Source organism: Chlorocebus sabaeus, chromosome 5 (genome assembly GCF_047675955.1).
Source record: "Chlorocebus sabaeus isolate Y175 chromosome 5, mChlSab1.0.hap1, whole genome shotgun sequence".
Taxonomy (NCBI): domain Eukaryota; kingdom Metazoa; phylum Chordata; class Mammalia; order Primates; family Cercopithecidae; genus Chlorocebus; species Chlorocebus sabaeus.
Window position 1 is genome coordinate 1,555,671 of NC_132908.1, and position 26,724 is coordinate 1,582,394.

The 26,724-nt window shown below is 52.1% G+C and overlaps 1 protein-coding gene across 4 annotated transcripts in view; it reads right to left on the reverse strand.

The window, feature by feature from the left end:
• Positions 1 to 26,724, reverse strand: part of IFT140 (intraflagellar transport 140) — a 105,252-nt gene that overhangs the window by 51,548 nt on the left and 26,980 nt on the right. For all 4 annotated transcript variants that reach the window (XM_007981426.3, XM_007981435.3, XM_007981444.3 and 1 more), the window contains 7 exons: positions 26,149 to 26,240; positions 16,503 to 16,630; positions 12,774 to 12,891; positions 10,599 to 10,729; positions 8,412 to 8,577; positions 5,821 to 5,952; positions 1,432 to 1,631 (listed from right to left, as the gene is read on the reverse strand). In XM_007981426.3, the coding sequence (XP_007979617.3) occupies positions 1,432 to 1,631; positions 5,821 to 5,952; positions 8,412 to 8,577; positions 10,599 to 10,729; positions 12,774 to 12,891; positions 16,503 to 16,630; positions 26,149 to 26,240 (967 nt within the window). The remainder of the gene's footprint in view (positions 1 to 1,431; positions 1,632 to 5,820; positions 5,953 to 8,411; positions 8,578 to 10,598; positions 10,730 to 12,773; positions 12,892 to 16,502; positions 16,631 to 26,148; positions 26,241 to 26,724) is intronic.

Below are 26,724 nucleotides of genomic sequence, written 5' to 3' on the forward strand. Positions count from 1 at the left end.
CAGTCACAGCCGGGCCGCCAGGCCACCCGCTGCTAATATAAATGTTTAGTTTGGCTGCTTCTGGCCTTCCAGCGAGCTGAGGGGATCAGTTTGGATTTTGAGGCCCATACTGCTCCAGGAATTGGTCTTCAACTGATAAAGACTGGAAAGCATTTACGGACTGACCGTCCGTGACACACTCAGCACACAGTGTGGAAATCCGAGCTTCACGTCCACGGTACACACTAGCACGGATAGTTGGCTTTTATCTTCCCCTGCTCAACTTTTTTTCTGACAAGGAATTTTTATTTCCAATCATATGCTGAAATTAATTGGTTTTTTGTTCTGTTTTGTTTTCTTCTGGACAGAGTCTCACTCTGTCACCCGGGCTGGAGTACAGTGGCGTGATCTTGGCTCACAGCAACCTCCACCTCCCGGGTTCAAGCAATTCTCCTGCCTCAGCCTTCTGAGTAGCTGTGACTTTGGGAACGCATCACAACTGCCTGGCTAGTTTTGTATTTTTAGTAGAGACGGGGTTTTTCCATGTTGGTCAGGCTGGTCTCGAACTCCCGACCTCAGGTGATCTGCCTGCCTCAGCCTCCCAAAGTGCTGGGATTACAGGCGTGAGCCACTGCGCCTGGCCACACTGAAGGTTTAAACTGGCCACAGGGTCAATTATGGTCTGTGACTACCTTTATATTAAGTCAAAGCAATCAAGGAGGGCCGGGCGGTGCTGCTCAGCCTGTCTGGTGCATGTGCAAACTGGAAAGAGCTCATCTGCACAGCTAGTGTGGAAGGTCCGGCATGGGGAATGAAGGATTGGCCATGCTGCTTTAGGACAGTGGGCCGGGGTCCTGCACCCTCTCGGACACCTGTGTGACAGGCATCATCATGGCACATCGATGGAGGGCTTGCTCCAGGCAACCTAAGGCCACACCCTTCTTTTACCTGTTTAGTTTCCTTCTTTGATTTTCTACCCTTTGGACATTAAGATCTGTGAAATGCTCTTGTGAAGATGAAAGGATTTCTAGATTCTCTGCAGAATGAAGAAGAAGGTGCTTGCAGACAGCTCTTGATTGACAACCTCTTTTACAGCAATTGTAATTGTGTTTCCACCTGGCTGTTTTTAGTGTTTACTTGTCCAAACTTCTGTTTAGGAGCAATTACTCCCAGAGGGATGGGTATTACGGATGTTTAGGAACGGCAGAACTTTCCACTAGGAAGCAACTAAATAGCCCGAGAGGCTCCCAGCACCACAGAGGCTGAGAGCTTCCCACGTGGCACCTGCAAGCTGGACAGCATTTCATCGAGTGGGAAGACAATGAAATACACCACGATGCACTCACGAGAAGTTAACTATTTCAACAGGCGAACCAAGAAGGAAGACGCGGAGAAAGGAAAGAGCCGTGAGCACGCGCCATCTCCCGATATCCCGGTGGGCGGGATCCTCACCTTTTGATGAGCTTGATGGATTTGAAGGCTTCGTCCATGTCTCCGATGGTGACGAAGAAGCTGAAGTGGAGCATGGCGTCCCGGGTGGCCTTGTCGCAGTCCTCCAGCCCCACGAAGTCTCGCAGGGGTCTCCTGGACACCATCTGAGGGATGTGGTGGCACCCAGGCTCCACCTCCTCTTCTCTGTCTGCTTCTTCTGGCTAAATGACAAAGGACCCAGGTGTTTGTTAACTCATATGTAGAGCTGAAGCCCTCACCCAGATCTCGTCCTCTAGATTTAGCTCCGTTATGGGGGAGAAATCTCTCCACAGACAGACACAGATATTTAGCAACAGGTCAAGTTCCTGCCAGATGCACTGAAAACCTTTAGGGTCACCGGCAATGGTCAGAGCTTTTGGCTCTGGCTTCAGAAAATGGGTAAGCAAAGGCTGCCCATGCATGAATTTGTTTTTTAAACGCTCTTAAAATTAAGTAACAGAAGCATGATTTCAGGTAGAATATTCCAAAACAATAACCTGGACTGGCTGTGTACCCTCTATGGGTGTTTTTCAGGAGAGCCCTCAGCCTGGGCAGTGAGGCCCTGCATGGCCCAGGGAGGGACGTGGCTCTGGGCCCAGTGTGGGAGCACACTGCTATGGCTTGCTGAAGCCCCATCCTCGTCTGAGCATCTTCTCATACCCAGTTCCTGGAAATCGGCGCTCCTGAGGGACTGCTGACCCTCCACAAGCCCCTCCAACTGCTTGCCTCGTCTTTAATCATGGGTCCCTTCCTCCGTGAGGCAGGGGCTCCGCACGCTCTCTCTGGGCTCTAGCCCTGCCCCTCATCTGGGTCCCGTTTCTCTGAGAGCACATGCACTCCCCTGCATGAAACGGATCACGACACAGCCTTCTTGGGTCAGGCTTCCCTGGTCTTGCATCTGCTGCTATTGTGTGACTTCCTGAAGGGTGACTCCAGCCACCTGCCTCCCCAGCTCTGCTCCCATCAGCTCACTGCTCCCACAGAAGCTGACCTGCAGCCCCGGTGAGTAGGCCTCAAAGGCGAGGTGGCACTTGGCCTGGGTCTCAAAGAAATCTGGGGGATTTGTCAGACCCAGCTGTGATGGGGAGCCCCTTCTTGGCACAGTGCAGAGCATAAGCAAAGGCCCTGAGGCCCCACAGAGAGGCGCTGGAGTGGAGGGCCTGAGGATGGATGTGACTGGGGCCCATCTGCAGGGTGCTGAGTGCCGAAGGGTTTGGACTGCTTCTGCATTGAGTGGAAACTGTCAGAAAACGTACACGGACAAAAACAACAGGGAATTCCCGCCTGCTGTGGTTTAATAAACTGCAAGGAAGCGCCCTCACCTCTGATAACAATGTCAGCTTGGTGTGGACCGAATGGGTACCTGGTTCACTGTGTGAATGTGAATTCTCATCATTCACTATGTCCTGCTCACAGCTCTGTGAGGGAGGGACTGTCAATCCCATGTCATAGCTGACCAGTCACACGGTGCAGGGGCAGGGTCCTAAAAGCTGCTGGACCCAGATCCACCCTCATACCTTGGAGAAACTAGGCTGAGCCATTTGAAAATGTGAACAACGGCAGCGTTAACAGACAAAAGACCTCATGGCTAGTCCTCACTTGAAAGTGAGACTCGAAAGGCTGAGTTACGGAAACTCCTTCTATTACAAATGTTGGTAAACTAAGTTCTTCCTGTGTCCCACACAGCAGAGGAAAGAGCTGTGTCACACGTCCCAGCCTCCCAGCCATGACCACAGCCGGCGGGCTCCTGATGAGCTTTGCTAGGTGAGGGGTGTCCGGCTCAAATAAAGACAGCTGACGCGGCCGGGTGTGGTGGCTCAAGCCTGTAATCCCAGCACTTTGGGAGGCCGAGACGGGCGGATCACGAGGTCAGGCGATCGAGACCATCTTGGCTAACACGGTGAAACCCCGTCTCTACTAAAAAATACAAAAAACTAGCCGGGCGAGGTGGCGGGCGCCTGTAGTCCCAGCTACTCGGGAGGCTGAGGCAGGAGAATGGTGTGAACCCGGGAGGCGGAGCTTGCAGTGAGCTGAGATCCGGCCACTGCACTCCAGCCTGGGCGACAGAGCGAGACTCCGACTCAAAAAAAAAAAAAAAAAAGACAGCTGACGCTGAGTGTCTCAGGCTTACGACAGACCTCGGTAAAGTGAAGACGCAAGCTAAGCAGAAGGCATCAGTGCACAGACAATTGTACGGAAAACAAGGGAAGAAAAGGACCTCAGGAAAACAACCTGGGGAAGCAAGCGACACACGACCTGGGTGTCTGTACTTACGACTGCATCATACACGCCTGCTCTCTGGAACAACAACTATGAGGAGCGGACGCATGCGGGAAGGTGAGAAACAGAGAGAAAAGAACAGATGTGTGAGTGCGCACAAGACAGAAATGCCACCATGCAAAATTAACGGGGAAAAACTCAACAGAAATAATGTAAAATATTGTTAACGCTTTGAGTTCTGAAATCAAAGAGAAATTAAAGCACATAAGAAACATAAAGCCAGCATGGAATTCGGAGGAACGCCAATCTGGTGACACTTGTCTATTAAAATACAGGAATTAAGGAAACACGCATTGACAGGGCAGGGAGCCCTCGATTTGGCAAATCACACGATGCTTTCCCAGTCTTCACGAAGCTACACTGCCTCCACCGCAGGGAGCAGTGTGACGCACAAACCAGCACCACGCCAGTCTCTGCTGGCTGTGCAGCCGGGCTCTACGTGGTGACCGGGAACACGGCCGCCAACTGCAACCAGGTTCGCATTTGTGTGAATGCTGTTAATCCATCACTGCACACAAGGTTCCAGCAAAGCCCGAGGACCAGAGGCCAGCACACACCTGCTCATGTCATTGTCACAAGTTAGGCAGTACCCCACCCCACCACCACCGTGTCCTTTATGCCAGGTCCTATGAAGGTGAACACCAGTTCGGGGGTGTGCGTGGAGCAGGTGTGCCTGTGGTCCACTGTGGTGGCTGCTGGTGCAGTAGCATCTGTGTTGGCTTCCGTGGCCATGCAGGGCTGCCTGTCCTTCCCCTTCCCGGAATGTCCCTCTGGGGTCTATGCTCCCTCTGTCCCAGTTTAAATGCTCCCTCGACCCACCTTGGGTTATAAAAGTAACACAGGCTTACTGAAGAGAATTAGAAAAGTACAGAGTTCATTCTTAACGTTGATAAGCCACTGTATGTGAAAATCCAAAAGCAATCCAGGTCAGAGTCTACACAGTTTAGTCCTTCCTCTGATGTGACAGTAAACAGGAAGTGGTAGGGAAGAAAATGTACATGTTTGCTGAAGGAGTGTATCTAACAGGAGAGAAGCTTCCACGTTTCATGGAAATAAAAGCAGCAGCAGAAGCTGGTGGCATGCTAGGTCCTGAAAGGCGGGAGCTGGTGGCCCCCAGCCTCCCACCTGCAGAACCCCTCAGGGGGCTCATAGGCTGGCGCCAGCTGGGACATGAGTCTGAGCCTTAGGTCAGCCAGACTCCACTCTGAAAAATCCCCACACGTGACTCGGGACGCTCCCAGAGGCTGAGAACAACAGGTCAGTGAAGCGAGGGGAGCAGCTCCCTGAGAGTCAGGCTCAGGCGCTCCACTCAGTGGGCCTCAGAATGCTCCTGGGGCACGCACGGGCTGCTCTTCTGCAGAGAAGCTGCAAATCCTTTGATCAGCATGCCCTTTCAGAAGCAGAGAACGTTTCAGGTCCAAAAGGGACCTTGGAGACATGGGGACCAAGTCACAGAGAAGTAAGTAACTTGTTCAAAAGAACCTATTGGGGTGTGTGTACTGATGACGATCCCATTCTCGCAATAATTTAAAAACATGTCCATGCATGAGTCACACACGGATGGGTGTCCAGAAGCCAGAACCCTACTGAAAGGAGCCACCAGCCTGCCCACAGTGGCCGCCTCCAGGCTGGGATTATGGAGATTTGTACTGTTTGAGTCTTTACTTCATTCTTTGTAGTTCCTAAGATCCCTACAGTCAATGTAGAAATGCGTGATTTTAAGAAAGCAGCTAGAATTTTAGAAAGACAGAAAAGCTAAAAGGTGTTGAGCATTCAGGGAAAAGGCAAGGGGGAAGGGTGCAGAGTCCTGCGTCCTGAGCAAGAGCTCCTTCACCTGGAGATACCACTCATCAGCATGACTTCTCTCTATCCTGAGAGCAAAACCACTTTCAATTTTCCCAACAGACCACAGTGTTTCCTGGAATTTCAGGTGACAAGTTAGACTGGATGGCTGACCTTGTCTACGGAGAGGGAAGCCTGGAAGAGTCGCGAGGGCTAAGTCACATTTCAGCTCCCTGGGATGCTTGCAAGAGCCCAGCCAGGCAAGGGGAGAGATCAGAAGATACCTGCGCAGATGTTGTGGCTTCCTACCTTCCTTGTGAAGTAGTAATAAGGCACTTCCATCCCCAGGAGACTGTGGAAGGCGGCAGGCCGGGGGAAGCTCTCATGAAGCAGGAAGCCATGCTCTTCGGAAATGAAGAAAGACAGGATCAAAACATCTGCCTAGTAGAGAAAGAAAAGTACTGTTCTGTTGTTTTTTTTTTTTTTTTTTTTTTTTTTTTTTTGAGACGGAGTCTCGCTCTGTCGCCCAGGCTGGAGTGCAGTGGCCGGATCTCTGCTCACTGCAAGCTCCGCCTCCCGGGTTCACGCCATTCTCCTGCCTCAGCCTCCGGAGTAGCTGGGACTACAGGCGCCCGCCACCTCGCCCGGCTAGTTTTTTGTATTTTTTTAGTAGAGACGGGGTTTCACCGGGTTAGCCAGGATGGTCTCGATCTCCTGACCTCGTGATCCGCCCGTCTCGGCCTCCCAAAGTGCTGGGATTACAGGCTTGAGCCACCGCGCCCGGCCTGTTGTTTTTTTTTAACTTACATAAATTTCTGAGGCCGGGCGCGGTGGCTCACGCCTGTAATCCCAGCACTTTGGGAGGCCGAGGCGGGCGGATCACAAGGTCAGGAGATCGAGATCATGGTGAAACCCCGTCTCTACTAAAAATAGAAAAAATTAGCCGGGCGCAGTGGCGGGCGCCTGTAGTCCCAGCTACTGGGGAGGCTGAGGTAGGAGAATGGCGTGAACCCGGGAGGCGGAGCTTGCAGTGAGCCGAGATTGCGCCACTGCACTCCAGCCTGGTCAACAGAGCGAGACTCCGTCTCAAAAAAAAAAAAAAAAAAAAAAAAAAATTTCTGGGGTACAAGTGCCATTTTGCTACATATACTGCATCACGGTGGAGTCGGGTGCTCTGCTCGGATGATACTATCTTTTATCTGTTCCACCTGGGAAAAACCAACATGTCTACTAGAAGGACGCACCTCGTCCAGTTTGCGACCACTGAACTCTCCCGAGTGACTGTTTTTCTTGCAGCAAAGGCTCATCATTCCCACCCTGAATTGGTGACTGGAACTCAAAAGAGCTTTCACGGTTTAAAAGTTCTCCCCCTTTGGCTGCTTTACTCTGATTTAAACATCAACAGTGGTAGCCCGGGTGCGGTGGTTCACACCTGTAATCCCAGCACTTTGGGAGGCTGAGGTGGGTGGATTACTTGAGGTCAGGAGTTTGAGACCATCCTGGTCAACATGGTGAAATCCTGTCTCTACTAAAAACACAAAAATTAGCCAGGCATAGTGGCAGGCGCCTGTAGTCCCAGCTACTCAGGAGGCTGAGGCAGGAGGATAGCTTGAACTTGGAAGGCAGAGGTTGTGTGAGCTGAGATTGCACCACTGCACTCCAGCCTGGGTGACAGAGTAAGACTCCATCTCAAAATAAATAAATAAATAAATAAAAAATCAACAGTGGCACCACTAACTAAGAGCCTGCTTTCGAGGAACAGGGAACACGCAACACAGAAACCATATGCTCTGTGGGCTGCCGCACAGAAGCAGAACAAGCAACATCAGGACGTGTGCCCATACCTGCAGCTTCTCTGGACAGGAAACCAGAAGAGGTGAAGGGAAGGCAAAGCCCTTCCTTGCCACCTGGTGTGAGTTTAGCCAAGGGCGCATCATCACAGAGCAGAGAGTCCTAGGATCAAACTGCCAGGAGACTGCCCTGCCACACCTTCATCTTCCCCAGGTGCCAGCCCACCCATTCTCCTGACTGCCCAGGTCACCCCACAGCCTCTGTCTTGAAGTGGCGCCTCTGGCAATGTCTTCCTCTCCCTACTCTGGTGGTAGAGATGCCACCTGGACATGTCCTCCCACTCAGTGCCTCAGAACCAAGGGTGGATTTGCCTCTGAACTCAGGGTAGCAACACTGACTGCAGATGACTCTTTTTTTTTCCTTTTGAGACGGAGTCTCGCTCTGTCACCCAGGTGGAGTGCAGTGGTGCGATCCCGGCTCACTCTGCCTGGGAGGTGGAGGTTGCAGTGAGCTGAGATAGCATCACTGCACTCCAATCTGGGCAACAGAGAGAGACTCAAAAAACAAACAAACCAAACAAACAAACAAAGATTTCTTTCCTAGAGAATCACATGTAGCAGTCAAGACAACAAGAGAACCAAAAAAATGCCATTCAGGTCAGAGTCAGACAGTAAGTGTGGAGCTGGCCCACGGGCATAAACCTCAAAGAGGAGACACCACACACCATGGCTTCTCTGCATAGCTCAAAACAGACCTAGCAATGGTAACTCCACAGAGGGTGGTGTTGGGGTTACAGTGATGCTGCCGTCAGTGGGAGCCATGAGGGAAATGCTCTACTCCACATGAACGAATTTTCAGGACCCCTTTCCCAGACCCCATGCTAGGAAGACGTTTTAAATTAATTCTTAGTATTCTTTTTTAGAGACGAGGGTCTCAATATGTTGCCCAGGCTGGTCTTGAACTCCTGGGCTCAAGCGATCCCTCCTGCCTTGGCCTCCCACAGTGCTGGGATCACAGGCGTGAGCCACCGTGCCCGACCCATGAAGGTTTTCAGTCTGGCAAACGGCCACTGAGCTTGTCTCAACTCCAATACAACAGGCAGGGCGTACCGCAGGGCCAGCGCGCCCATCACGGGGCTGCCCATCTGCAGACTGAGGCTGGGAGCCCAGCGTCTCCTGCACGGCTTCACACACGAACAGCCGGGGCTCGCTCTGGTCCCAGAAGTGGTTCACGGGGACGTAATTTTTCAGTCCCTCATCCGCAAAGAGGTGGCTCCTAAAAGACAAAGGAAGACGTGTCTCAACCCCGAGGAGGGCACTCCTGCTACCAGTCTCCCTCCCACACACATTCCCAAGGCCTCCAGGTGCTGTCCTAGACCATGGAGTCCACACGTTCAGCTATGGGAGAACGTTTGGGGCCTCACTGCCATGCGCCCTACTGGAACGTGTTCTCAGATTTTAACAGCTGGGCTAAGGGTCCAAGCAAAGCACGGTTTGAAAGGACCACAGAAAGATGATGCTTTGATTCTGGAGGCCTTATGGGGGGCCCAGAAGAATCCCCAAAGCAAAAGGGACCCTTTTCCTTTTCCAGGACCAGCAGGCCAACCTCGAGGTGGGATGGCATCGCTGGTGGGCGGGGTCGAGGCTTTGGCTCCGTGGTCATGCCAGGTTCCTAGTCCCCACCGGTCCCTGTGCTGTGCTGCCCCTTGTACCCAGGTCCCTCCCATCTCTAAAGTTCCACGTTGGATGGGTCCAGAACTCAACAAAATGCTGTGGGGAAATACAATGATGTGCCGGCAGAGGACACACAAGGTCTCGAGAGAGCAGGTGTCCAAGGAGAGGAGGCCTATGAGCCTCATTCGCCACCTCCAGGGCGTGACGAGCCCAGGCCACGGAGTGGGACCCTGCCAGGCAGCATGACCCACAGTGGCTACAGAAGGACAGGACCCGGTGCTGCAGAACATGCAGATCCTGCAGGAAGCTGCTGCACCCAACAATGGAGGTACCCTCACAGCCACATTTGGCACCAGTGCAGAGCAGAGCAGAAAGCAGGGCAGAGGAGTGAGTGCCATGATCCAGATGAGGCAGCTCTGAGGCCCACAGAGCCCGGGGACGTAAGCTGGTTCCTGTGAGGCGAGACCAGGCTGGCATAGGACAGGAACGGACAGAAGGAAGGGGGCAAGATTTGAATGCCCTCAGAGGCTCCCACAGCTCCCACGGGAAGCCACGCATGGCAGGCGCAGAGTCGAGAGGGAAAAGCATGAATGAAAAGACATTTTGGTATGAGAAAAGCTGCGGACCCGGGTGACGGGCAGTGGGGACTAGAGGAAAGGTTCAAGGAGCAGCCCAAGAACAGTGGCAGCAGGGGGAGAGTTGGCACTTGGCCAAGTCAGGAGTCATCGTCTGAGGCGGGAGAATGGGGCCTGCACTCGGTGAGCTATGAAGATGGAGAGTTCCACAGGCAGTCACCAGCAGAGGGATGAAATGAGGCCACCAGGTGAAAGAAGGTTCCAGAACTGTATCTGAGGAGGAAGGTGTGTGGGAGAGAGAGGCAGGGGGAATTCAGGGGGGCTGGACAGAAGGGGTGTGTCTGAGGGTGGTCAAGTAATGGAGGAGGGGAAAAAAAAGAGAGAAAACCAGCTCCGAGCCCAGCTGTGTAACTGCTCTGCTCCTCTGTGAGCGTACGCAGGCCCCAGGGTGCCCGTCCTGCTTTCCTGCTCTGTGGGCCCGGCTCACACAGGTCAGCAGGCTCAGCTCCGCAGCCCACTTTTCTTTCGCGCCTCACTTTGTGCAGAATCAACCATGAACTAACTGTGAGTGAACTATCACCAGCACTCAAAGTTCTCCAAACGCGCACTCAGTCACAGAAGGAACTCCAGATATAGCGAAAACAGACAATTATTCTCCCTAGAAGTACGTTCTTTAAACAGGCAAATGCCCCCAACATCAGAGGTGCGGATGCCCCCCAACATCAGAGACGCAGATGGGTCTGAGGCCACCCCATTCTCTCCCTGCAGTGACTCATGGGCCACTTCTATAGACGCCCAGCCAGAGCCCTTCCAGAAGTTGCAGTTTCCACTCAGCTAACTCCAGAACCTTCCACCTGGAGGACAGAGACTAAGGACTCAAATCTACCCACTGCCCGAGTGTGCTTCTGTTTTCCTCTTTCTTTTTCCCACTGGTGCCTGCTGGGGCCTTGTGAAGTCTGGCGCGTACCTTAACGACAACCCCCCCAGAAGCTGAGAAGTGACTGAACATCATTTTTTCCAACAAAATCCTCCTGAACCACAATCTTACTTATCATTCTCCTGCTCATTAAAGGACAGTGTCTCTCTCCGATCAATTTGTCCAGTCTTGAAGTCAAAGATGGTCACTGTGTCCATTTCAACATCGTAGAAGCAGATTTTGGAATCGGGGCTGTTGTCAGCCTAGAAGAGAAAACCAGAAAGCTCACGGCGCCTGCCCGGACCGGCGGGCTTGCGGACTATGCCAGGGGCCGACGCAGCACATGTCAAGAGAAACACACCCAGTGTCACCAAGTCCACAGGAAGCTCAGCTTCCAAGCACTAGCATGCTTTCAGCATTCGCAATTTGCTGGTTTTGGTGTTTTTTGAGACAGGGTCTCGATCTGTTGCCCAGGTTGGAGGGCAGTGGTGAGATCATGGTTCAATGCAGCCTCGCATTCCTGGGCTCAAGAGATCCTCCCCGCTCAGCCTTCCAAGTAGCTGGGACTATAGGCATGTGCCACTGTGCCCAGCTAATTTAAAAATATTTTTGTAGGGATGAGGTCTTGCTATGTTGCCCAAGCTGGTCTCGAACTCCTGGGCTCAAGTGATCCTCCCACCTCAGCCTCCCTAGCAGCTGGGATTGCAGGTGCGTGATAACCATTCCCGGCTGAAACTCCTTGATTACAGCTGAACTTTTCCACTGTTTCCTTCTGCCATGGTCGAGTAGGCCCCTTGCTCCAGCCCCTGCCTCATTCCAGCCCCGTGCTCTCCCCTATGGCACCTCCGGGACCCTGTGCTTGCCCTCTCTTTCAGGTCTTCCCATCAGTGTTAACCCCCTCAGAACACACCCTCGACCTTTTTGAGGTTCCTGGCTGCCTCCTTCTCCCAGTGGCCCCACCTCCCTGGTGGCACCTGCTCACCTGGCTTCCTAGGCCCCATCTGGGTTCTCAGGGCCACAGTGGCCACCCTTTTTCCTCCTTGGGGACATCCTCTCGCCTGTCCCTGTGCTTCATCTGCAGCCCTGGCCCTCCCTTCTGACCAGGAATGGGACTGCCCACTGGCTGCCTCCCAGGCACCTGCCCTTCTGCTCATCCACCTTCGCTGCAAATGTTTCCTTTCCCACCTGGCTGCAAGGGTTAGAAACACCTTCTGCAGTCCTGTCCTGCCCTACTCCTCGGCCAGTCCATCGCCAAGCCCCACTGTGGCTGCTCGAGCCCCCCCAGTGGCTGCCACAGGGACCAAATAGGCATCCGCACCCACCAACCCCTTGATCCATCTTCTAGAAACAACCTCTAGAAATATGATATTGATGTTATCCTCATCTTTCTGCCCTGAGGTCAAAGTCAGCTCCCACCTGCGTCAGCCTCGGCCCTGCCCTTCACCACGAGTGCAGACCCTCGATGAGGACAGGCTTTGCCAATGCAGGCCTCTGTCGTCTGCCCTCTGCTGTCCCCACCCGTCCTCACCTGCTCACTCTTGCCTCAACCTTGGCTGGGCCGTCACCCCCTCAGCTGGCCTGGCCCGAGCTCCATAGCAGCGCAATGCTGTGTAGTTCCACACCTTCTAAGCACACATGCCTCCTGCCCTGCTCATCCACAGGTGGCGGGTGGGGTCCTTGTGCATACCTGAGCACCTCTGTGTCCACGGAGCCTAGCAAAGCGTCTGGCCCACAGCAGGAGACCAGTTACGGCCCTTGAACGAGCGAATGAACAAGAGAACTGGCACCAGCAGAAGGGAAGGAACCAGGGAAGGAACCAACCGGCTCCAAACAGCTTGTCATGTCCTGCCACCCCTGCCAGACCCTTCCATGTGGCTGCCACCGGCCCCCTCACACACCAACATCACCATGCCTCTCTGAGCAGGACGCCTGAGAACTCTCGACAGTCCTGTCCCTCCTCTCATGACAAAGAGAACTGAGTGGGATGAAGGCAGGGATGAAGAGGAAGCAAGCACCTCTCCGATAAGGAAACGACTGTTCCAATGAAGGAAGACTTGGAGAAAGGCAGCGGACAGAAGGTGGCAGGTGGGGGAGGGACAGAGGCTGGGTGAGGACCATGCTGGGGAGGTCCCTGGAGAAGGTGGGAGGGAGAGACCCGGGGAGAGGAGGGAAGGAGGGTGGGGCTGAACAGAACATGGGACAGGAAGACCCACGCAGGAGGGGAGAGGCACGAGCAGGTAGGAGGCCTGGCCCGGGAGGACAGCGGTGAGGAGGCGGAGTGGGCGAGTGGACGAGGGGCTGCCTCACCTTGCTCGGGAGGATACTGATGGTGCTCCCGCTGCTGCTGCACCGCAGAGAAGCGATGCCCCCCGCCCCGGGGACCAGCTCCGCCAGGCTCCTGCAGCTGCAGTGTGCTTTGGCTTCTCTGCAGGGAGGAAGAGGGACTTCAGTGCCTGCCAGAGGCCCAGTTCCCCATTCTCCGCCCGCCCTGAAACCTCTGTTCACGGGTTGAGTGCCGCACAGCTCCTCGGCTGCTTCTCACCCTGGGTGGTACGTGTGCACCATGAGGTGGAGCAAACGCAAAACACAGGGTGAGTTCTTCCACCTCAGGTACTCTTATGAACAAATGTGAATATGAGTGTTTCATCCCCTTCCTCTTGTTCAAGTAGCTTATTAAAAATGCTGTTATAGGCTGGGCGTGGTGGCTCATGCCTATAACCTCAGCACTTTGGGAGGCTGAGGCAGGCAGATAACTTGAGGATTGAACCCAGGAGGCGGAGGTTGCAGTGAACCGAGATCATGCCACTGCACTCCAGCCCAGGCGACAGAGAGAGACTCCACCTCAAAAAAAAAAAACGAAACAAAACAAAACAAAACAACGCTGCTGTATGCCGTTCTATACCTGGAGTTTGTGCCTTATGCTCTGTTTTGGCGATTTTTCATAGCACGTGGGGACTGCTTCATCACCCTCTGTGACAGCTGCACAGTTTCCCATCATAGGGACACACTGAGCTAGTTAACTCTTCCCCCGCCAGTGACATTTAGTTGTTTCTAGTTTGTTGCTGACATAATCAATACAAAGTATGTAGTGGTAGCTCATTGTTATTTTAAAAAATTTTATTTGCACGTCCTCAGTTCTTCCCTAATGTCTCCTTCCTGTCCCAGGATCCCATCCCAGATTCCATGTGACACTCAGTGGCCGTGGTCACATAGGTGTCTCTCAGTTGTAAGTTCTCAGATTCCCTTGTGTCTGAGGAGTGCTGGTCAGGGTCACTGCAGGCCGCCCTCCACTGGGATCTGCCTGGTGCTCCTCTCACTAGACTGCGGCTGTGGGTGTTTGGGAGGATGACACAGAGGTGAGGTGCCCTTTGCATCAGGTCATGTCAGGGGTAGACACTGTCTACCACTGTTGATGTTGACCTCGTCACCTGGCAGGGGAGTCTGTCAGTTTCTCCACTGTGGAGTCCTTCCCATCCTGTCCCATGTCCTCTCTACTGTGGAGTCAGCCCGTTCCTATACTGTGCTCTCTGCATGGGACTCACGAAGCACCGGCCACCCTTGAGAAGTGGGGAGTCCTGGCTAGTCCCACTCATGAGGGTGGAGGGGCCACAGAAATCATGTGGAATTCTTTTCTATGGGAGATCTGTCTCTTCTCCCCTGTTTATTGATTTACTCATATCATTCGGACTCACACGTATTTATTTTTTTACTTTGGGATATAATTCAATGCTTTTTTTCTTCCTTCCTTCCTCCCTCCCTCCCTCCTTCCTTCCTTCCTCCTTCCTCCCCCACTTCCCTCCGCCCTCCCTTCCTTTCCTTTCCTTCCTTCTCTCCTTTCTTTCTTTTTCCCTCCCCTCCGCTTCCCTCCCCTTCCTTCTCTCTCTCTCTCTCTCTCTCTCTCTCTCTCTCTCTGAGACAGGGTCTCACTCTGTCGCCCAGGCTGTAGTGCAGTGGTGTGATCTTGGCTCACTGCAGCCTTGACCTCCTGGGCTCAGTGATCCTCCTGCCTCAGCCACCCAAGTAACTGGTACTACAGATGTAAGCCACCATGCCTGGTTAATTTTTTTTTTTTTTTAGAAATAGGGTTTCACGGCCGGGCGCGGTGGCTCAAGCCTGTAATCCCAGCACTTTGGGAGGCCGAGACGGGCGGATCACGAGGTCAGGAGATCGAGACCATCCTGGCTAACATGGTGAAACCCCGTCTCTACTAAAAAAATACAAAAAAAAAAACTAGCCGGGCGAGGTGGCGGGCGCCTGTAGTCCCAGCTACTGGGGAGGCTGAGGCAGGAGAATGGCGTAAACCCGGGAGGCGGAGCTTGCAGTGAGCTGAGATCCGGCCACTGCACTCCAACCTGGGTGACAGAGCGAGACTCCGTCTCAAAAAAAAAAAAAAAAAAAAAAAAAAAAGAAATAGGGTTTCACCATGCTGCCCAGGTTGGTCTTGAACTCCTGGGCCTAAGCAACCCACCTCTCTCAGCCACCCAATGTGCTGGGACTTGCAAGATGAAATGGGCCACCCAGAAAAAAAAATAAAATAAAATAAATGAAATGCTGGGACTACAGGCATGAGCCACTGCGTCTGGCCTGCTTTATTTATTTTGTTGCTCCAATTATTCCAGCTTTGGCTATTAGGATCTCTTTTGGTGGGTTCTGTGTCTCTGTGACCCCCCGCCCTGCCATCTTTATGAAGCTTTTTGGTTTGCTTTGTTTTTAGCACTGCCTCATTTTCGGGCTGCACAGATGCTGCCAGCTCCTTCGTGCATTTCCTGCCCTGGTCCTAAAGTCAGCATCTCTCCAAGGTTCCATAGCTCCTTTATTGGAAGATGGTGGTAGAAACTAAGGTCTGGGCACCAGGTGTGGCTTCTGGGACAGGGTTGTTGCTTCTAGGCCCTCTCAGCTGACAAAGCGAGGAAATATGTGTGTACCAAAGGGTGCATCGACACAGATCTGCGATTCTGTGTATGGAGTCATCCCTACCTACGTGAAGCCAGGCATTTGTTCATGCTGACACCTCTACCTCTCACCTACTCTCCCAGGGCTTATTCTGGCCCCTCCCCTTGCTAATCTGTAACTCCCACTCCCGCTGTGCGATGCCAGGCTCCTGCCATCTACCCTCCGTTTGTTCAACTGTCCAATTCCAGTGCACACGCATTACAGGATCAGCATTGCTCATCCCAACCCCTGTGGGGAGCAGGATTCTCAACTAGAGAGCTGAGCTCCTGTGCAGTTCCTTTGGCCTAAGTGCTGGCCAGGGCCTCCCTCACTCCCAGAGTCACTCAGGTCAGCGCTTTTCCCCCATACCCTTTAGTGAAGCTGTTTCATACATTTGTTAACACAGTCAGACTGTTTTGTTACCTTCTGTGTTCCATCCTGGGGTCTTCTAACATTTTAAGTGATTTTTTTTTGAGACAGGGTCTCTTCTGTGGCCCAGGCTGGAGTGCAGTGGCACAACCAGGGCTCACCGCAGCCTCAATCTCCATGGCTCAAGCAATCCTCCCACCTCAGTCTCCCAAGTAGGTGGGACTACAGGTACGTGCCCCCATGCCCAGCTAATTTTTAAACGTTTTTGTAGAGACAGAGTTTCACTATGTTGTCCAGGTTGGTCTCAAATTCCTGGGCTCAAGCAATCTTCTCACCTTGGCCTCCCAAAGTGCTGGGAATACAGGTGTGAGCCACCCTGCCCAGCCTGAATGATTTTTTAAACATTTGCATACATTAAGGTTCACACTTTGCACCATAAAGTGCTATGATTTCCAACAAATGTACAATGTCATATACTCATCATATAGAAGCTTTCCCACCCCCACCACTCCCCGTGCTTCAACTATTCAAGCCTCCCCTCCCCCACACAGCTCCACCACCAGGCAAAGGCTAGGAACTGAGCCCCAACATGAGGCATTCCAGAGCACAAGTGGCATGTCGGTGTTGAAATGGGCACCTACGGAGCCTTTTGGCTCCTAACTCACTTTCCACCCATCACACTGTCTCCTGACTGATTAAAAACATGTTTCCACTTATATCTGAAAAAAAATTTACCTTCGGGAAAGATCAAAGCTTTTAAAGTGAGCCAAGTCTGTCCCTACAACCAGGAAATTCCCACAGACGTCCAAGAAGCATGGGTTCCCCTCAGTCTCCGAGAAAAGGAGGAGTTGTTTGACAGTCCCCTGAGGAAAAGAAAGGAACAAGAAATGGATATATTTCATGTTTGTTACTGAACATTGTTCACAGACAACCTTGTAGACTCCACTCATGCACTCACTCAGTGTTTACTGATGGCTCCGAGTGTGCGCAGCACTCTGCTAGATGGTAGTGCTGCAGGGGAAGGACGGGGCCCTGTCCTCAGGAGAGCGCTAGTGCCTACAGTCTAGAGGGGAAAACAGACAGCAGAACGGCTGACAAACAAATATACATGTAATCTCAGCTGAGTGAGTGCCATGTAGGTAAAGAATGGGATCTTAGGAAAGTGCCAGGCATGGAGAGAGGGCGAATACCATCCACTGGGGAGTTCTGCAGGGCCCTGTCTGTGGAGGCGTCATGTGAAAGCCCCAGGAATACTTCTTTTTTTTTTGAGACGGAGTCTCGCTCTGTCACCCAAGCTGGAGTTCAATGGCCAGATCTCAGCTCACAGCAAGCTCCGCCTCCTGGGTTCACGCCATTCTCCTGCCTCAGCCTCCCAAGTAGCTGGGAGGTGGAGGTTGCTGTGAGCAGGGATCATGCCATTGCATTCCAGCTTGGGCCACAAGAGTGAAACTCCATCTCAAAAAAAAAAAAAAAAAAGAGAGCAGGGGGAGTGGACTAGCTGATGGGGCCAGGGCTGACACTATTAACGATGACAGAGGGCACTGGAGGTTCCTCGGTGAGCTCACTTCCTGCCCGCCCCTTACCTGCTGGGCCCTGGGTTCAGATCTGAGCTCACCTCTTTTACATTCTTCAGCTAACGTCTCTATGTCAATAAGTTCCCAACTCCCAAAGTACTGGCTTCAGGGCACTGACCCAGCTTCTGACCTCCAGAGCTTGTATTTCCAACTGTCTCTTAGATACCCCTAAGGGCTCTCCAAGGCACCTGGAACTGGCATCCTGCCCTGCCCCCTATTCCAGCTCTGCCTCTGGAGTTCCTGTCTTAAAGGTGCCACAACAAACCCAATCTCCCAGGTTGGAAAAGTCAGAACATTCCTCAGTTCTCCACTCTCTGTAGCCACCCACCATGCAATTGGTCACCCCCCTCATAACACCCATGGTGCCGCTCCACTCCAGCTCTGCTGGCCACTGTCTGCGGCCAGGCCGAGCTGCTCTCCTGCAGTGACTCCCACAGCCTCACTCTTCTCCACCCTTAACCTCGGCTCCCCACTACGCTAGCACAGAAATTACTTTCTAGCGAGAAAATGATGCAAAGTCAAGAAAATAAGTCAAAATTGGGGAAACGAAAAAACTGTTATCAGAGGAAGGTAAGTCCTTTTCAGGGATCAGGCCCCCAGAGACCTCAAATGACGCAGCAGCCATGCCCTGCTCTCCCCCTGAGCTGTGCTCATCTCTGGAAACTGCCTGCTGCCGCCACAGGTAGCTGAGAACTAACCTAACAAGCTGCCGCAGACAATACCCGCACCAGTGCTCAGCCCATTGCTGCCAATCAATGGTATTTCCATCAACCAAAGAGTATTGCCAACCAACAATCTGACATCAGCTTGTGCCCGCTCCCTCTTCTTGGCCTTTAAAAACCTGCCTGGAACAAAGGTCACATGGAGCCCAGACCCAGTGTTCCTCGGGGCTGAGTTTTCTGGGCAGTTACCCTTATCCTGGCTCAGGTAGACTACTTATTTACTTACTTGCTTACTTATTTTTGAGACAGGGTCTCACTCCGTTGCCCAGGCTGGAGTGTAGTTGTACAATCACAGCTCACTACAACCTCAACCTCCCCAGGCTCAGGTAATCATCCTACCTAAGCCTCTGAAGTAGCTGGGACCATAGGTTTGCCACCATGCCTGGCTAATATTTTTGTATTTTTTTGTAGAGACGAGGTCTCACTATGTTGCCCAGGCTGGTCTGGAACTCTTGGGCTCAAGCAATCCTCCCACCTGGGCCTCCCAAAGTGCTGGGATTACTGTCATGAGCCACCATGCCCGGCCAAGTAGACTGTTTAAATCACAAAGTGCTGGGATTACCGTCATGAGCCACCGTGCCCGGCGAAGTAGACTGTTTAAATCACATTTTGTGCTTCAGCCTCTTTCTTTTTGGTCAGCAAAATGTACCCTATCACTCCTGGCTTCAACCCCACCTGCCTTCAGGGTAACGGTCCAGGTGACCAGCCCTCCTGCCTCCCTTCCCACCTCCCACCACCACTGGTCCCACATACCAGCCCCTTCCATGGCACTTGACCTTTGCATGGGAGGCCCCTCAGGTCCTCTGTGGGGCAGACATGACTCCCTGAAACACACAGGGCTGGGGCCCTGAAGTTCTGGCCTAGGAAGCTGTCCTTTTAAGGACTGGAAGTTCCTAAGTGTCTGCAGTCACAGCACCCCTGACACAAACACTAACAGCAGTCGTGCATCTACGTCCTGAGGAGGGATAGTGTCCTGGAAGGACATGCTGGGTGTCCAACAAGGGTCATGAGGAATCACTAACCCACCCTTACTCACGCCAGCACCACCTTACTAGTTACAACTGACACGTATTTCTTTTGTAACTTAATACATTAATGGCCATGCATGGTGGTTCACACCTGTAATCCCAACACTCCAGGAGGCTGACGCAGGAGGGTCACTTGAGCTCAGTTCAAGGACAGCCTGGGCAACATAGTGAGATTCCATGTCTACAAAAATATAATAATAACAACAACAAAATTAGCCAGGCATGGTGATTGGCACCTGTGGTCCCAGCTACTTGGGAGGTTGAGGCAGGAGGATGAATTGAGCCCAGGGGTGTGAGGCTGCAGCGAGCTATGATGGCACCACTGCACTCTAGCCTGGGCGACAGGAAGAGATCTTATCTGTAAAAAAATAAATAAAAATGAAAATAAAAAATTTGCCAGGCATGGTGGCGCACACCTGTGGTCCCATGCTCAGGAGGCTGAGGTGGGAGGATCGCTTGAGCCCAGGAGGTCAAGACTGCAGTGAGCTATGATTGTCACTGCAATGCAGCCTGGGCAACAAAGTGAGACCCTATTTCTGAAAAGAAAAGAAACGAAAAAGAAAGAAAAGAAAAAATTAACAGAGGAATAGAAGGACCCAACTCCATGGCAGCTGTTGTTAGGCATCTTCCCAACTCTCAGTGGGCCCACTGTTATAGGACTTCTCAGTGGGCCCACTGTTATTTCCCATCATGCCACTGGTGTTCTCCCAGCAGGCCATTCACCCTTTCCCGTCATGCCACTGGCCTCTTCCAGCAGGCCATTCACCCTTTTCCGTCATGCCACTGGCCCTCTCACTGGCTTTCTCCCAGCAGGCCATTCAGCCTTTCCCATCATGCCACTGGCCCTTTCCCCGCAGGCCACTGGCACCCGCACAGCCCCACGTCTGGAGGTCTTTTCTTGGCAAACACAGGTCTTGAACAACACAGGTCTGATTTTCAAGGGTCCACTTACATGCACTTTTTTTTTTTTTCAATAAAGATATTTAAAGGCCAGGCATGGTGGCTCACACCTGTAATCCCAACACTTTGGGAGGCTGAGGTGGGTGGATCACCTGAGGTCAGGAGTTTGAGACCAGTCTGACTAATATGGTGAAACCCCATCTCGACTAAAAATACAAAAATTAGTGAGGTATGGTGGCGCATGACCATAATCTCAGCTACTCAGGAGGCTGAGACAGGAGAGCTGCTTGAACCTGGGTGGTGGAGGTTGCAGTGAGCCGAGATCATGCCACTGCACTCCAGTCCGGGCAACACAGTGAGACTCTATCTTAAAATAAATAATAAAAAAAAAAGGGCTGGGTACTGTGGCTCACGCCTGTAATCCCAGCACTTTGGGAGGCCAAGGCAGGTGGATCATGAGGTCAGGAGATCGAGACCATCCTGGCTAACATGGTGAAACCCCGTCTCTACTAAAAAAATACAAAAAATTAGCCAGGTGTGGTGGCGGGCACCTATAGTCCCAGCTACTCGGGAGGCTGAGGCAGGAGAAAGGCGTGAAGCTGGGAGGCGGAGCTTGCAGTGAGCCGAGATCGCGCCACCGGACTCCAGCCTGGGCAACAGAGCGAGACTCCATCTCAAACAACAAAAAAAAGATATTTAACATTTTTTTGGAGATTTGTAACAATTTGAGAAAACTCAGACAAACCACGTAGCCTAGAAAGAAAAAAAAATTAACAGATATGTCATGAAAGCATAAAATATAGGTAGATATTGGCCGGGTGCGGGGGCTCAAGCCTGTAATTCCAGCACTTTGGGAGGCCGAGACGGGCGGATCACGAGGTCAGGAGATCGAGACCATCCTGGCTAACCCGGTGAAACCCCGCCTCTACTAAAAAAAGTACAAAAAAAAAACGAGCCGGGCGAGGTGGCGGGCGCCTGTAGTCCCAGCTACTCGGGAGGCTGAGGCAGGAGAATGGCGGGAACCCGGGAGGCGGAGCTTGCAGTGAGCTGAGATCCGGCCACTGCACTCCAGCCTGGGCAACAGAGCAAGACTCTGTCTCAAAAAAAAAATAAATATATATATATATATATATATAGGTAGATAGTCTTTTATTAGTCACGTCCATGAAATATACACAAATCTGCACACACTTCCAGAGGTGGCACCCTGTGCAGCTGTGCGAAGTGTAAACCAACAGAAAGATGCGGCATGCAACCATAGCAACCACAACCACACCAGGGAACTGTGGCCCACATTGTGCTACTCTAGTCATTTCACAGCCGCCTCCTGTTCCCACTGTGCTGAATTTCACTCAAGTGTTGCGAGGATCCCCTTAAAATGCTGTGCAGTGCTAATCACCTCTGAGTGGGCAGCTCCTCTCTCCAGTAAAATGCACATCACAGTAAAAAGTGGCCTCTCACAGTTCTAGAGGATTTTTCATGTGTTTCATGCAATACTGTAAACGCTGATTAACCCCAGGGAGACCCATGTGAAATGCCACTAGTGATGCTGGAAGTGCTCCCAAGAAGCAAGGCAAAGCCGTGACATTACAAGAGAATGTAGAATTCCTGGATACGGACAATAGACTCAGGTCTGCAGATGTGGTCGCCACCTGTGGATGCCACCATTTCAGAAAGATGATTCATCCTGTAGACTCAGGGTATCGATAAACACAGTACAGTACTGTGAATGTATTTCTCTTCCTCATGATTTCTTAGTAACATTTTCTTTCCTCCAGCTTACTTTACTGTAGAATATAGTATGTAATACATAGAACATATGAAATAGGTGTTAGTCGACTGTTCATGTTATTGGTAAGGCTTCCAGTCAATGACAGGCTGCGAGTACTGAAGTTCTGGGGGAGTCAACAGTTACATGTGGATTTTCAGCTGCTCAGGTGGTTGCCGCCCCCGCCCCTGCATTGTTCAAGGGTCGTCTTTGCAGCTGCCCCTCATCTGTCCTTAAGAACACAGCCTTGGCCGGGCGCGGTGGCTCAAGCCTGTAATCCCAGCACTTTGGGAGGCCGAGACGGGCGGATCACGAGGTCAAGAGATCGAGACCATCCTGGTTAACACGGTGAAACCCCGTCTCTACTAAAAAATACAAAAAACTAGCCGGGCGAGGTGGCGGGCACCTGTAGTCCCAGCTACTCGGGAGGCTGAGGCCGGAGAATGGCGTGAACCCGGGAGGCGGAGCTTGCAGTGAGCTGAGATCCGGCCACTGCACTCCAGCCTGGGCGACAGAGCTACACTCCGCCTCAAAAAAAAAAAAAAAACACAGCCTTGCCAGGCGTGGTGGCTCAGGCCTATAATCCCAGCACTTTGGGAGGCTGAGGGGGGTGGATCACCTGAGGTCAGGAGTTCAAGACTAGGCTGACCAACATGGTGAAACCCCGTCTCTATCAAAAATACAAAAAACTAGCCGGGCATGGTGGCGGGTGCCTGTAATCCCAGCTACTAGGGAGGTTGAGGCAGGAGAATTGCATGAGCCCCAGAGGCAGAGGCTGCAGTGAGCTGAGATCGTGCCATTGCACTCCAGCCTGGGCAAAAAGAGCAAAACTCCAACTTAAAAAAAAAAAAAAAAAAAGCCTTGCTCTACCTCCCTTTACGTCCACAACAGATGCCCACATGCAATGGGAGGAGTCAGAGGGGCATAGGTAAAAAGACGGAGGGGTGGGCAGGGACGGCAGTGACAAAGGTGTGCTTGCTCTGAGCTTGGGATGCCCAGAAGGCTCTCGACTACTCCCTTCTAGCTTTACTGCCTCCCCTTGGACCCAACAGGCTGCAGGAAAACATGTGGTATTAGCAGCTCCCTCTGCCCATACTTCTCTCCCAGCTGGCACCGCAGCCATGTGTCTTCTCCCCACATCTTCCCTCCACCTGATTCAGACAGAAGTCCCCCACAGAGGGGCCCACCCGCTTCCGTCTTCTCCTTGGCACTTATTGCTGACTTGTCTCCCGTCTGGATGCCAAAGAGAATCGACAATCCATGATGGGAGCACATAAGCACCACGTGAAGTACAAGGACAGGAATGTGGCCGCCCCAGGCAATCAGATGCTGGGTCCCAAGAAGGAACCTAGAGATGGATAAAAATCACAAAGGTAGCTAAAATCAGGCTCGTGACAGAAGCTCTCAGCCTGGCCACAGAACCTTGCTGCACACAGTGGGCTGAACGGTGACCCTCCCAAAGATATGTCCACTCAGACCTGTAGTCCCAAATGCTTGCAGGGCTGAGGCAGGAGGATCACTTGAGCCAGGAGTTCAAGTCCGGCCTGGGCAACATAGTGAGATCCTGTCCCTTAAAAAAAAAAAAAGATATGGCCGGGCGCGGTGGCTCACGCCAGTAATCCCGGCACTTTGTGAGGCAAAGACGGGCAGATCATGAGGTCAGGAGTTCAAGACCAGCCTGGCCAATATGGTGAAACCCCGTCTCTACTAAAAAGAAATACAAAAATTAGCTGGGCCTGGTGGCGGGTGCCTGTAATCCCAGCTACTTGGGAGACTGAGGCAAAAGAATCGCTTGAACCCTGGAGGCGGAGGTTGTAGTGAGCCGAGATCACGCCACTGCACTCCAGCCTGGGTGATAGAGCAAGATTTTGTCTCAAAAAAAAAAAAAGATATGTCTATTTGGAATGTGTGAATATGAACTTATTTGGAAAATGGGTATTTGCAGTTAAGGATCTTGAGATGAGATCATTCTGGTTCAGGATGAGAGCTAAATCCAGTGACAAGTACATAAGATAAAACATAAGACACAGAAGAGAAGACACACACGCGGGGAAGGCAGCCACGTGAGGACTGGAGCGAGGCATTCACAGAGGATCTTTCAACAATGCAGGGCTGTGAGGGCCAACCACCTTGCTGTCAAAAATCCTCATGACACTTCTTTTTTTTGAGACAAGGTCTTGCTCCATTACCCAGGCTGGAGTACAGTGGTGCAATCATAGGTCACTGAAGACTTGTGGCCCAGGCTGGTCTCAAAACCCTGGGTTCAAGTGGTCCTCCCACCTTGGCCTCCCCAAAGTGCTCAGATTACAGATGTGAGTCACTGCACTTGGCCTTTATGTAACTTTTACTTCCCCAAAACGTAACTACTAACAGCCTGCTGTTGACAAGACTTAGCAACAATGTAAGCAGTTGATTGACACATATGTATATGTTCTATGTATTATATACTGTTTCTCATAATAAAGTCACCTAGAAGAAGGAAAATGTTATTAAGAAAATAGTAAGGAAGGGAAAATATGTTTACTATTTATGAGTGGAAGTGGGTCATTATCGAGCTCTTCATCCTCATCATCTTCACACTGAACAGGCAGAGGAGTTGTTGATCTTGGTGTCTTGGGGTGGCAGAGTCAGAAGAAATCTGCATCTAAGTGGCCCCTGCAGTTCAGACCTTGTGGTTCAAGGTCAAGTGCACAAGCCAAGGAACAGCAAAGCCCGCCAGCGCCACCTCATGCTGGAAGAGGCAGGGGCAGGTTCTCCCTCAGAGCCTCCAGAAGGCATCAGTCTGGACAGCACCTGGATGGCAGACTTCTGGCTTCCAGAACTGTGACAGAATAAATGTCTGTGTCGGAAGCGCCTCGGTTTGTGGTAATTTGTTCAGGCAGCCACAGGAAATCAACACACCGTGCCTGCCCCCAGGTTCTAGCCAGTGTGTGTGGGATGCAGACAGGGCAGTGGGTGCTTGACTCTACTCAGAAGGGAACCTCTTGGCCAGGTGCGGTGGCTCACGCCTGTAATCCCAGCACTTCAGGAGGCCGAGGCGGGTAGATCACAAGGTCAGGAGTTCAAGATCAGCCTGGCCGACATGGTGAAACCCCATTTCTACTAAAAATACAAAATTAGCCGGTGTGGTAGCGCACACCTGTAGTCCTAGCTACTCGGGAGTCTGAGGCAGGAGAATCGCTTGTACCTGGGAGGCAGAGGTTACAGTGAGCCAAGATCAAGCCACTGCACTACAGCCTGGGAGACAGAGTGAGGCTCCATCTCAAAAAAAAAAAAAAAAAAAAAAAAAAGGGAACCTCTTAGAGGTCGCCCTGGCACTCCCACAAGACACATGCAGGGGACAGCCTGGTTAAGGACATTATGTCCTGAACTGGAGCCACCCAGCCAGCTGCTGGGGTGTACATTAAGCCCTGCAAGGATTTATTTTCTTTCCATAGCCCCATGTACTCGAAGTCCTGCAAAGTCATCCTTTTCACAAGCAAAAGGCCCTTGCCCTGTCTCCCGATTTCTGAAGTGACAGCCATACATTGAACAGCTGTCCCAGGATTCATTTTACCATCAAGCACCTGACACGGGAAATCCAATCTAGCAAGGTGATATGGTTTGGCTCCGTGTCCCCATGCAAATCTCACGATGAATTTTATGTCCTGTGTTGGAGGTGGGGCCTGGGGGGAGGCGACCTGGATCAGGGGGTGGTTTCTCACTATCCCTAGTGCTGTTTTGTGATAGAGATCTGACAAGATCTGGCTGTTTGGCCGGGCGTGGTGGCTCAAGCCTGTAATCCCAGCACTTTGGGAGGCCGAGACGGGCGGATCACAAGGTCAGGAGATCGAGACCATCCTGGCTAACACAGTGAAACCCCGTCTCTACTAAAAAATACAAAAAACTAGCCGGGCGAGGTGGCGGGCGCCTGTAGTCCCAGCTACTCGGGAGGCTGAGGCAGGAGAATGGCCTAAATCCGGGAGGCGGAGCTTGCAGTGAGCCGAGATCTGGCCACTGCACTCCAGCCTGGGCGACAGAGCGAGACTCCGCCTCAAAAAAAAAAAAAAAAAAAAAAAAAAAAAAAAAGATCTGGCTGTTCAGTGTGTGGCCCCTCCCGCTTCGCCCTCTGGTCCTCCTGCTCCGGCGGTGTAGGAGGCGCTGCTTCCCCTTGGCCTCCCACCATGACTGTAAGTTTCCCGAGCCCCCAGGCTTGCTTCCTGTAGAGCCTGCAGGAATGGGAGTCAACAAAGCCTCTGTTCTGTATAAATTACCCATCTCAGGTAGTTCTTTACACAGTGTGAGAACAGACTAATAAACTAGGTGAAATCAATAAACAGGCTTTGGCTCAATTGAGAGGAAGGATTTCAAACTCTGCTCTGGTTTTCTTGCCGTGGAGCAGCAACTTACCTGCCAGGTTCGAACTTGAACTCGGTTTGACTCCACCGTATAAACGCTTTCTTCATGCATTGCTAACACGGGCGTCTCACATAAGAAGGTCCCTAAAATGAAAGACGAACATCAGGAAGAAGGCCGCTCATCCGCCAGACTTGCCCGGAGTTTCAGGAGCATTCCCACACATGATCCCCAACTAATCTCGGTCTCACCACAGCTTCATAGGGGTGTGCTATCTGCACCTCGCAGATGAAGAAAATGAGGCTCTGAGGCACAGGGAACCGTCCACGGCCACCGCCACGGCCACAGCTAGCAGTGGCAGTGCGGGCAGACCCTGGGCTGACGTGGAGACTCCATGCCAGGCTCTGGGCTCCCTGCCCTGCGCCCCTCCCATCTGGCAGCTCGTGCTCCCAGCAGCACAGCATCTACAACAACACACTCATTTAAGCAAGTGTTTGCTCATTTTAGGTGGAACTTTGGTGGCTACAAGCCCTGGTTCCTGGACCTAACTATTAGGGTTGGTGCAAAAGTGGTTTTTGCCATTAGCCACAATTACTTTTGCACCAACATAATAGAATCTAGAGGCTGGGC